Genomic DNA, 12,376 nt, shown 5'->3' on the forward strand with positions numbered 1-12,376 from the left:
AAATGGTAAAAGAAACAAGATGCGCTGCACCGAATGTATTTGTATTATTCACAGAGTATTCCAAGGCATATACAAGAGCCTCGACCACTGATGAGTCGGGCTAAGCAGTTACAAACCCCACAGCCGCCCCAAGGAGTAGGCACACGTTTTTGAGTGGGGAGATTTCTCGCATCTTTGTAAGTTCGTCTCAGCGGGCATAAAACAAACACTGCTGACGAAAGTACACACCAATGTAGCGCAGAGCTGAAGGAGCGCCAGTGATCCTGCTTTTCTCATCTCCGATCTGGATAAGGGAAAGAAGTCCAACTGCTGTCTGATAATTAGACTATCTATAAATGCAACTAGCCAGTTTGCACTAGTAGTCTGTGGTCTTTGGCACCTGTAGCAAACCACAAAGAACTGGCTTTTGAGGAGACCGGTTTGTTTTAGGCCCTGGGGATATTATTACTAGGAAAAACTTGTGCGGAGTCGTTAAATTAATGTTTCATAACTGGAACTGGTGTCTTGTTAAGGAAAGTATCCCTGAGGCACTTGGCAACTGATCAGGATCCAGGCACTGGATCCCCATATGCTCATTACACCGACAATACTCTAAATGTGTCCTCCAAATTTCTGTTCCGTGCTTTTTTTCGTGACCAAAAAGAAAAATATAGTTATTTGAAGTATTTTACTCTAAATGGTCTCCAAATTACGATTATGCTGTTTTTAGTCCCCATGTATAAACTTCCGTAGGTCGATCGCATAACTCTTAAATACCAAGATCTGTTTGGAAATGTCCTGTAGTGAAGAGGACCATTGGACTGGGGCAGAATCCTTCTCTCAGCAGGGATGTGACTGACTGCGCCTGCATAACAGGGGCTTTCAGGGTAAAAGACCCACAAAGAAACCTGTGTACAACATCAAAGCTTTCCATGTTTATGGAGCTCTTGACACTTGGTGCTTCTGTTATATCTTGAGAACGCCACAACTTGCCCCATCTTTTTGAAACGTAACACTTAACCTTGTACCCGATATGTAGGTGTGGAACGCAGCTGAGCTTGGCCACACACCCACACCGAGTTGACATCGAGCTTGAACGTGCCTTAGAAGAGAGTATGTGGTTCGGGCTCTATTTTGAGTTGTAGACTATTTGAGGGATACCTTAAATATCTTTTTCTGCGCTGCCTTTGTCAAAATTGTGGCATTAGATATTTTTATATTTCAACTTCTATGACATAACTAAAAAAAAAGTACATTATATTGTGATTGACAGTCCTTAATTCTGTTATTTTTTTGGAGTGTACACTGAAGACCGCGTTTTACCCAGATTACTCCTAATTGAAATTTTTTTAATTTGTATTTACATTTAGTCATTTTACGTATTCAGACAATATTCTGGTGGACTTGATAGCGGAAATGAAAAAAAACAAGAGGGAATAAAGGAGTTCTGTAGACCATAGTTTCCACAAAGGTCTATTTGGGTTTGACACTCTGAGATCTATGCTAAATTGGGCACAGTCGTGGGACCAATACACCCGTTAGTCAATTTCCAGTGAATGGAAGGACTGTTTTGTGCCCTTTAACTATTCGTGCCCATTGAATCTGCGTATTTCAGTTCTTTTTCCCACTCATTACAGTTTGGAGGGAAGTCCCTGATCCAGCATAAGCATATGTGTTATCTTGGCATGAGAGTAAAATACAATTATAATTTCTTTTTATTAGTTGACATTAGTGCATGGTCCCTAAACACACAAAAAATAGATTTGTGGCTTTTAATATTGAAGATTTGGATATTGGTTATGCCGGTCTGCTTGCACTTTAGGCAGGCCTTCTCTCTTTTGGGTCTGAGTTTACCTAGTTTCTCAGTGCTCTAGTACAGCGTAAGACAAAACATGGTTTCCCTACAGTGGTGCAGTGTTGACAATCCTGCACGGTAACTCTGGTCATTGTTGTATGGCAGCCATGAAAGAAAAGTTACTTTATTTCTTGCACCAGTGACATTTCGGATTATCTGGAGCAGCGTTCTCCAACATAGATCCAGCTAGATCCATGCAGGGTTTTCACGATAGCCACTTCAGGTAAATTTCCATTCCTTGAATCTAAATCAAACACCTTTAAGTATTTAGTGGATTGTCTGGAAGTTGGCATCTATCCTGCCCTCCTGGACTTACATGGGATGCACCTGACATAGACTTAGGGCCCGAAGCCAATCTCGGCCGACGGGTTACTCTGTCACAACGGTGACAGATATCCCCGTCCGCTGAAACTAAATCCCATTATATCCTATGGGATTTCGATTTCGGCGGACGGGATATCCATCAGGCCCTTAGTGCGTATACTGCTGCTTCTTACTTAAGTTGAGATTTGCTCATCAAAATTAAAACACAAATGTATTTACCATTTAGCTTTTACTATTGTTCGAATTTGTGTGAATCGAAAATGCATGACATTTTTTCTGTGTTTTGGACCCACAGCTGGCAGCAGCCCCTTGGACAGCCCACGTAACTTCTCCACTAGTGCTTCGTTGAACTTCCCCTTCGCGCGCAGGTAAGGCTCGTCTTTGCCCATGGAGTTGTCTCTCGTAAAATCCTCTGCATAGACTGTTGGGAAAGACTCCTTGGGCAGGTTTGAACTTTTCAGCTTTTTATTAAACTACCAAAGTTTCACAGTTTGAGACTGCGAAGTCTGTTTAGCGTTCGGTGAGGAGTCGGAGCGTCCATTTTTTTGCAAAATATTTTTTTAACAAACTGAACAGATAGTATTTGATCTGTATTCAGAAAATGTTAATTAAATTGGCTATTGGTTAAGCACAATACTAACTACTTGGTGCATTTTCCCTCTGTGTGTGTGTGTGGATCGTAACTGCCTTAATAAAAGAGTATCAAAGGCGATCATATTCTAAAGTGTGTATCCTGAGAGCTTTCTGAGGACCATTTTGTCTGCTTCACCCTGTTAAAATACCTAGAGAAAGCTCAAAACCTAAAGTTTCCCTGCAGAAAAAAACCTGTAATTGAGAATCAGTACATTTACTTCTGAAGTTCATCGATTTTTGTGTTTGTGGTCTGAAAAGGTGTATCTTTGCGTACTTTTAGCCATCGAAGATTTTTTTATGATCAAGATCACTAATATGCAGCATTTATAACAGCTGATTGGTCTCAGTAATGTTGTTAATGTTAATGTTATCGGATTTCTAGAGCGCATAGCTGCCCGTGAGCGTCCCAGCGCTGAACAAGTACTGATGGAAAGAGAGGGAGAGAGGCTCATGGGAATAGCCATGTTTTCAAGGATTTTCAAAATGCCAGAAGATTGGGTTGGGCACGGAGGTCAGGGGGGAGGGAATTCCACATCTTGGACGCATTGTAGGAAAAGCGCCGGCCTCCGGATCGTGCTCGGAAGATCTTGGGTAGTTTAGTAAGGTTGGCGTTGAATGATCGAAGGGGTCTAGAGGTGGTATATGGAGTGACCAGATTTCTGAGTATGGGGGGTCTTTCCCATTCAGAATTTTGTGTGTGAGGCAGAGTGACTTGAACTGCACTCTTTCCATGATGGGTAGCCAGTGCAGAGCTCGCAAGGCTGGTTTGGCTGAACAGCGGTTCCTGGTGTTGGTCAGAATCCTGGCAGCGGCATTTTGAACTCCTTGAAGTTTGGTAGTGACTTTTAGAGGTGCACCCAGGTGGAGTGCATTGCCGTAGTCCAGTCTTGACAAGATGAGACCTTGTATCAAAAGTTTCCTTGATTGGAAGGGGAGTAGAGGTAGGATTTTTCGGGTGGATCGCAGAAGGCCAAAGCAGATTCCGGCAGTTTTTCTAGCTTGGGTTTGCATGGTGAGATTTTTGTCCAGCCATAGGCCGAGGCTTTTAATCTCGGGCTTAGGGGTTGGAGGTTTACCCATGCAAGGGGGCCAGAGGGAGTCTGTGAGGAGGTGGGCTTGGTTCCCCATCACCATGATCTCCGTCTTGTCGCCGTTGAGCTTTAAGTGGGATCTGTCCATCCAGCTGACAATGTCCGTCAGGCAGGAATAGAGGTCTATATTGGGATTTTTTTGCTGGGTGAGGGAAACCACCAGCTGCGTATCATCTGCGTAAGTTAGAAGTTTTATCCCGTGTGGGGTGACTATCTGTTCCAGGGGGGACATATATACGTTGAAGAGTGTAGGGCTCAGAGAAGAGCCCTGGGGCACTCCACAACGTACAGGGGTCTTTTTGGATGAACCTGGAATGATCGGCCTTGCAGAAATGATTTCAGCCAGGATAAGGCGAGGCCTGAAATCCCAAGATCGCTAAGCCGCTGGGCCAGGATCTGATGGTTGACCGTGTCGAAGTACGTTTGAATTTGTCAACGTGTTGTATTTTGTCCGCAGAAGAGAACCACTTAGCCTCTAACAGAGGCAAGGTGCTGGGCGTTAATCTCGTCCATGTTGTTGGTGGGATCCAACCAGCGATCTGGAATGAAGAGGGAGGTGCTTCTTGGCTCTGCCCAGTGTTCGATCTACACTCCAAACCTATTGCTGGTTTAAAGTAATTGAAGATAGGTGGGAGAACGTAGTTTGTGTGTACTTGAGCAAGACGTCCGCTCTATTCACATTGTTCCGCTTCATGTGCTTGGTGTAGCTCTTTTCTTGGTTTTTAATGGCTTTTGAGTAAGAGGTGGGTGCCCAAGTTGTAGGCCTTCCTGGAGTTTGTCTGCATTATTTGCACTCGTCATGCTTTTTTAACATATGATTAAAGGTGATAATGTCGAACTGTGTTGTTCAGTTTAAGAGATTGGATCCGGGCCATGACTTGAAGGAGATGTTGACCTATTGGTTTCCTCTCTAGCGTAGATTAACGAAAGAGTTTAAGAATCCTACAGGAGGAGCCGTGAAATAGTTGGGGCTTGGGTTAACATTGCTATATGTGTTTGCGGGTGATCGACTGACGATACATAGGGCATCTCTCCTGGGTGTGCTGTTTGTTGATGAAGACAATTCTTTGTGTCTGTTAAATCCTGGATTTTCTTTCTCTGCTTATCTTTTCAGATGAGCTTTACATGATTGTCTCAAAGCTGATAAATCCTTTTTTTAATTCCTTTCCTCTACAGACCCTCCCCTTCTCTTGAATATGACGTTGAAAAGGGCTTTTTTTTAAATACCCTATTTTATTTTTACTTTACATGTAGGAGCATTTTCAATGAATTAAAAATGTTGAAAATTATTAGCATGCTTTTCTGTTTCGACCCAGGTTTTCACGCTAGGCTCTTTGCCATTGTTTGATGAAAATCATGAGATTTTCATGAAAACAGCACTTTGTCAATTATGCCTTGTGCCTAGTTTGAGAGTCATCAGTTTAGAGTCATCCGGCTGCTTTTTACCAGCTTAGCTTTTATGATATTGCCACAATCCTGTTTACCGCGTAGACAAGATCAAAATATGTACTAAGATAAAATCCAGCATGCAATACCAAGGCTAGCATGTTTGGTAACACTTCCAGGTGAATAGTTTGAGAGTTCAGGGACGTAGGTTACTTAGGAATGTACCCACATCACCAAGCGTTAACCGAAGGTTAGAATGCTAGTTTTCCATCTCCTAGCTCACCCTCGTCCTTTGCTGTTAAGGCGCTAGCAGAATACTGTATCCTACTGTGGTTCTAATCTCTGGTGGAAATTCCTGCCCTTACCTTCGGTGGCTGAAAATATCTTCTCGCCGCACCCGCTTCGCGGGTGCCGCATCGTGTGTTTTGTGACTTTAGGAGGCTGCTGGGAGCCCGTGTTGCTCGCAGCTGAGGTCACTGAGGAGGCAGTCTGTGGCTACGGAGGCGGTCAGAAGGAGCGGCGCTGTAGCAGGGGACTCGTTATACCAGGAGTCCCTGCTTTAGACTCCACACCTGGCCCGCGCTGTCTCTGTGCCCCGCCCACAGGACGTTACACGTCCTACTTTACTGAACCTGAATCCCGCTGCGCAGGAGCGCCCGGGGCTAAGCCCGGGCAAAGGGCGGGCCCTCTTAGGCCAGAGGAGGCTGGGCTGGGCCTATACCCTAACACTTTTTTAAGGACTATCTGTTTGTACTCTTAGCTTGTGTAACCATGGCCTTGAACCCTGAAAAACTTCTACCGGTGAAGCCGGGAGGAACTAGTAAAGGTATACTGGACAGCTACTTTACTAAGGTTGCCCCAGATATAGAAAGGGAGAGTGCACTGGCTGAACGCCGTGCTGAGCGGCGACGCTCTGTTGAAGGTATGAAAAATAGACCTTCCTTGGACCTTTTGAAACAAACTACTCCACTTGATGTAAGCTCCCACATTGAAATTGAAGATCCTCTTTCAACAGATAGCGTTCCTATGCTCCTGCAAGACATATCTCCTCTACCTGATGTGTCCAATGATCTGTATACGAACGTCATATCTCTTCCTAGTAGTAATTCTACTATGGGATCAGATGTGACAGTCGAGCCACCTTTACTACTAGTTGGGACTGCTAAGAAGAAGATCAAGAAACCAGTGATGCTTAAAGTTCTAGGCCCACCACCAAGTAAAAGAAGAAAGAGGGGTGGTGATCCGCAAAGAACCAAGATTAGCCATTCCGACTTTGGTAAAACCACAAAGGCTATTGTAACAACTGTGCAAACTTTAACGGCCCCTATAGCAACTGTACCAACTTCAAAAGCTCCTATAACAACTGTACTAACGTCACCAGGCTTAGTCACCCCTCTACATTGCCCGCCAAGGGAAGCACTGCCTGCTGCTCCTTTGGAAAGTCTGGAACATTTAATTAGGTCATTCATATTACCTATAATAGAGAGGTTGAAGAGGGTTGAGCAACGGTTGGGGAACTTAGAGCTGGCTATTAGTAATAATGCTGGGTTAATCAAGGACCTTGCGAAGCCGGCTCCGCCATCCGCAGCAACAGTGTTATCTCCCACTCCTGTTGCCCATAAAGGTGTAAATAAAACCAACAAGCCTATAAACTCTAAACAGCATAGGGCAATACCCTCCAAATTAGTTCAAAAATCGGCATCGCTTGATGTCAGTGAAGTACAGAAGGTAGATAAAAAATCTTATACAGGAGAAAATCGAGATGAGAGGGGAAGTACTAGCCCCGTTAGGGCAGGGAACCATAGGGGCCGTCAAGTCGAATTACCCCCAGAAGCTGTACCTTTTGTGGTTGTTCTTACGGGAGTCCCCACATTAGCGGATGGTAAGAGGGAAGGGTTCTCTCAGTTACAAAAAAAAACTATGCACTGGCTTAGCCAAAATCGACCACTCCCTTATAATATTAATGGTGAGATCCTGCATGTCCGGTGACTCCAATGGTTGGGAAGCAGAGCAAAAGATATAAAGGGGGACCTAATTGTTATCAACTTCAGAGATCCTGGAGCTGTTAGATATATTCTAAATTGGTCTCCAGGGAATGTCGGAAACTCAATTGTTCCCTGTGAATTGACCTATTTCTACCCAAGACCTCTAGTGACCCCTATAACATACCCTGGGGCTCTATCTTGCCTGCAGACTAACCCCTCTATACCTTTTAATAATCGGCATAGGACGCATGCATTTAATCCTATGAATTTTGAAAACTTACCTGGGTGGGACACTGTACCATTTAGGAGGTATAGAAATAGGAGGATGGAACACCTGTTACCGTTTACCCCGCTGGAAGTTGCAGATAGATTCAATGCCTTTTCGGGCTTTGATGACTGCGATTGACAGACGGGCCCCCTATCAATATGCTACCCACCACTGATAACCTAGTTGTAAATGCAAAATTAAGCCCCTTAGTAAAAATCCTGGTAACAGAACAAATCACTCAGCATGCAACTGTCTCTTTTTCTGATGATCGACATCCATTGAATTGCGAGCCTGAGCAAGGTGCAGAAGCTAGCTCCTCTGCTTCTAATGATTTTCCTGGCCCCTTGGATTGTGAACAAATCAAGCAAGATTTGGTTGATGCCCAAGTCAAAATCTTATCCTGGAATGTGGCGGGACTTAAGAGTAAATTGCCCATTCCAGAGTGGGGCTCCTTTATGGCTTCGCACGACATTTGTATGTTGCAAGAAACTTGGGCGCTAAAAGAAAGTATAGCCCAGGGTTTTGCAACATACGATATCCTGGCAAGCATGGGTGACAGGGGCAGGCCCTCGGGCGGGTTGTCTATATGGGTTGGCACGCACCTGGGAGTGAAGGCAACACCAATCCTAACTAACTCATTGGATGTCCAGTGTGTTTTGCTGATCTTGCCTAATGGGCCAAATATTGCTTTGATTAATGTATATTCAAGGCCAGTTAGGCGGGGTCTTGAGTCAGAAGCTATCGAAAAGTTGTCAACCCTCATACAGTCGATTGACTCCTCTACCGTATTAATTTTGGGTGGAGACTTTAATTGTCACTTTGAGCCCCTTATGGACCCGAACTTTGGTGATCCGGATGATGTGGATTTGCTTTGGGCTATCCCAGAGCCATTGACCCCTCAGGTCAAGGTATGGGCCCCTCTTGTTTTGCAATTGCAGTCATTTGCGCTAGTTACATCATTACGAGCATGCAATGGGAGGGTGGAGCCTGACAGACCAGGGAGAGCCACGTTTAATCGATTAAATCAGACCTCAATAATCAATTATATTTTCATTGAGGCTAGGCATTGGGATAGGCTGTATGAATTCAGGGTCATTGAAAGGTATGACAGCGACCATAATGCCCTAGTTTTTTCCCTTAAACCGGGGAGCTTTGGGTTGAAAGGCTCAACTTCGGTTGAGCACTGTGTCACTGTGCCATTATTAATAACAAACTGTAGGCGAAGGGTTAAATGGCCAGACTTACAGTCGTCCATCACTAAACTCGCTGAATTATATGAGACCATTATTCCGCTCATCGAAGAGATGGGGAAATCCGGCCATTTGGGCAGGGCAACTGAAATACATAATCAACTGGTTGCCATATTAAAAGATATTCTGTATGAATGAATGAAATATCATTTATAATGCGCAGCTATGCCCAGTGGGCGTCAAGGCGCCTAAGTCAAATAACAGGCTGTTAGCAGACAGAAACAGAGCCTACTGGTATGCATTAGTAAAAAGCCAAGTTTTCAGTGACTTCCTAAAGAGGTCGAGGGAAGGCAGTAGTTTGATTTCCAGGGGGAGTGAATTCCACATCTGAGGTGCCAGTATAGAAAAAGCTTTGCTCCCCCATCTAGCCTTCTTGGCTCTGGGAGTTACCAGTTGATTGAGCTCACTGGAACGTAGACATCTGCTCGGAACGTATCTAATGAGTAGCGATCCAAGGGCATCAGCCGAGCCTGCAGTTAAAGCCTTATATGTTAGGCAGAGGAGTTTAAAAGTAATCCTTGAGGGAATGGGGAGCCAGTGGAGGTTCTTCCTCGCTAAGGTCATAGATGCCAACCAAGGCAGAGCGAGAGCAAACCGCGCTGCCGCGTTTTGTATAACCTGCAAACGCTGAAGCAGGCCCTTGTTGGCCCCGGCGTACAATGAGTTGCAGTAATCAAGCCTTGAGCCAACAAGGGCGATCACCACCTGTTTCCGTGCCTGTGGGGACAAATAGTGAACGATCCTTTTCAGGGTCTTGATGACACCCCAACAAGTAGCCACCGTTCTGTTGACCTGAAGCTCCATGGAGAGCTGGGTGTCAAAGATGACACCAAGGTTCCTGGCAGATTGTGTAGGTATAGGGCAGCTACCTAAAGAAGGAGGCCACCAATCACCTGACCACATGTCCTGGTCTTTGCCAAAGACCAGAACCTCTGTCTTATCCCCGTTCAACTTTAGGGAGTTGGAAATCATCCACTCTGCAACAAGTTGCATGCAGGCCCTAAAGTTCGATGCGGTTTCGTTCACAGAGTGGGTCAGGGATACCATAATCTGCGTGTCGTCGGCATACGACACTACCTCCATCCCCTGAGATCTTACTAGTCTTGCAAGGGGGGCCACGTAGATGTTGAACAGGGTCGGACTCAATGCCGACCCCTGTGGCACCCCACATTGCAAGGACTTAGCAGGGGAGAGGTAATCACCTAGCATGACACGCTGCTCTCGTTGGTGTAGAAAGGAGCTCAGGAGACTGAGTGCCGGTCCTGCTACCCCTGCCTCCCTTAACCTAGATGTTAAAGTAAGGGGAGACAGGGTGTCGAATGCTGCTGAAAGATCTAGCAGCACCAGTACGGTGGTTTGACCCAAATCCACTTTTCTGCGGATGTTATCCATGACTTTCGTCAAGGCAGACTCCGTGCTATGCAGCTTTCTAAAGCCATGTTGGGACCCGTCCAAGAAACTTGAGGTATCAAGGAAGTTTGAAAGATGGAGATTCAAATGGGTCTCCAACATCTTAGCAGGGGCCGGCAGCAGAGAGATGGGTCTAAAGTTCTTCAGTACTCCAGGGTCTAAGGTGGTCTTTTTTAGCAGCGGCTTTACAATGGCTTTCTTCCAAAGTGACGGAAAAATGCCCTGTTCCAAGGCTCCATTCATTACTTCCAGCATCGGAGGAAGAATGATCTCTCTGCAGTTCTTAATTTGTTTCAGAGGAACTGGGTCAAGTGGGGATGAAGATTTTGTTTTGTCCAACAAGCTGTTAAGATCCTCTAAAGAAAGAGCAGGGAAATGTTCAAGGGACTGAGGGGAATCTTTATTCCAAGCTTCCAGTCGTTTAATTTGAGAGAAATCCTCAGAACTAAGAGAGTTCCTCTGCGACTTTAGAGCTATGTAAATATCATCTATCTTTTTGTAGAAAAAGTCTGATATATCATTACATAGCTCCTGGGAAGCAACTACAGGGTCAGGAACCTGGAGAGAGCACAGAGAGTCAACTATTTTGAAGAGCTCTTTAGAGGATGTTAAAGAACAGGTTAGGTTGGAAAAATAGTCCTGTTTTTCCTTAATGACTCTATTTTTGTACTCTCGTAATAGGCTCTTATAACCGTCTCTATCTTTAGGATCCCAGGATTTACGCCAACCACGTTCCTTCTGTCTGCATTTTTGTCTGAGAAGCCTCAAATCGGCGGAGAACCAGGGGGCAGTTGGCTTCTGTCGAGCTGCAGGTTTCAAGGAAGGAGGGGCTAGTTCTTCAGCGGCTCTGGTAATGGCATCAGTGAGTTCTTGGGCCGACTCATCCACCTTCCGCTGAGTTGAAATATTGATGTTATGAATAAAAGGGGCTAGAGCCTCCTTAGTAAAGTTTTTGAAGCTCCTTTTGGATTGTTTTTTGCCAGTGCCCACAATAGCCTCAGGGCAGGGAATGTCTAGAGACAGCGGGACTGCTAGATGGTCAGACCAGGTGATTGGTACCGGTATACCAACATCTAGTCTAGAATCGTTAGAAAAAATCCCGTCAAGGATATGTCCCGCCTTGTGAGTCGGGTGGAGAACTCGTTGGACAAAATCGCATGCCTCCAGAGAATTAAGCAGAGAGAAGGTATCTTTCGAAGCCAAATCCTCTAAGTGGAAATTAATGTCACCCAGTATGGTGAGATGAGGTCTGCCAAAATAAGGTTCCAAAATTCTAAAAAGTTCTGGGCAAAAGTTGGCTCTGGACCCGGGGGGCCTATAAAGTAAAATACCAGAAAAGGAACTCACCGGGGTATGCACAATACAAAAGTATAGTGCCTCAAAGGGATCAGTAGAGACCGATAAGGGTTTTATGGTACAAGAGAGAGTAGATTTAAAACGAATGGCTATTCCACCACCTCTACAGCGTTCTCTATCTAACCTTAGGAAGGTGTATCCTTCAGGTATGGCCAAAAGCAGATCATGGCCAGAGGACTCAGAAGCCCACGTTTCTGTAACAAAGACCCAGTCGGGATGCCTCGAGCTAACAAAGTCGTGAAATTCAATCCCATGTTTGATCAAAGAGCGTGCATTGATCAAGAATCCCTGTTTGGATTGGGAGATATGACTGGCAGGCACAGAGGGGATAGAATGAATACGGGCCTGAGTAGAGCAAGCAAAAGAAATATTGCAAGAAGGACACGAACGGGCCCGAAGCAATACCTCGGGTCTAAACCGATGATGGCAGCAGAGCGCAGGGGGTCTCAGGGACAGAAGGGTACAAAACAAATCCTCCCGGGTGGGGGGTGCGTGAACGCCGGGAGTCCCAGGGTCCAGCCCGTCCTGCAGCGCATCCTCAGCGCGGACGGGCGCAGACGGGCTGAACTCTGGCGTAACTCCGGCGTCAATCTGGCGTCCCCGCAGCGCGTAACCGCTGCGCGTCAGCATGACTGATTTAAGTACACGCCTAGCGTCCTTCTGACGACTAGAGCGTCAAGCCTACCTGGTAGCGCCGAAAAGCGGCACAAAGTACTTCCAAAATGGCGCTCCTAAGATGCCAATTACGCGAGGATGCGGACCCGCCCAACAGCGGTGTGGTTCCCAAAAGTTAGAGTGCAGGTGAGGGCCAGGCGCGGATTAAAAGCAGGGGAAATGCA

The 12,376-nt window shown here is 45.6% G+C and overlaps 1 protein-coding gene across 9 annotated transcripts in view; it reads left to right on the top strand.

Annotated features, from left to right (window-relative positions):
- Positions 1–12,376, top strand: part of MAST3 (microtubule associated serine/threonine kinase 3) — a 189,584-nt gene that overhangs the window by 114,708 nt on the left and 62,500 nt on the right. For all 9 annotated transcript variants that reach the window (XM_086946984.1, XM_086946986.1, XM_086946983.1 and 6 more), the window contains one exon: positions 2,454–2,526. In XM_086946984.1, coding sequence (XP_086803110.1) covers positions 2,454–2,526 — 73 coding nt within the window. The remainder of the gene's footprint in view (positions 1–2,453; positions 2,527–12,376) is intronic.

This window comes from Lissotriton vulgaris, chromosome 12 (assembly GCF_964263255.1).
Source record: "Lissotriton vulgaris chromosome 12, aLisVul1.2, whole genome shotgun sequence".
Taxonomy (NCBI): Eukaryota; Metazoa; Chordata; class Amphibia; order Caudata; family Salamandridae; genus Lissotriton; species Lissotriton vulgaris.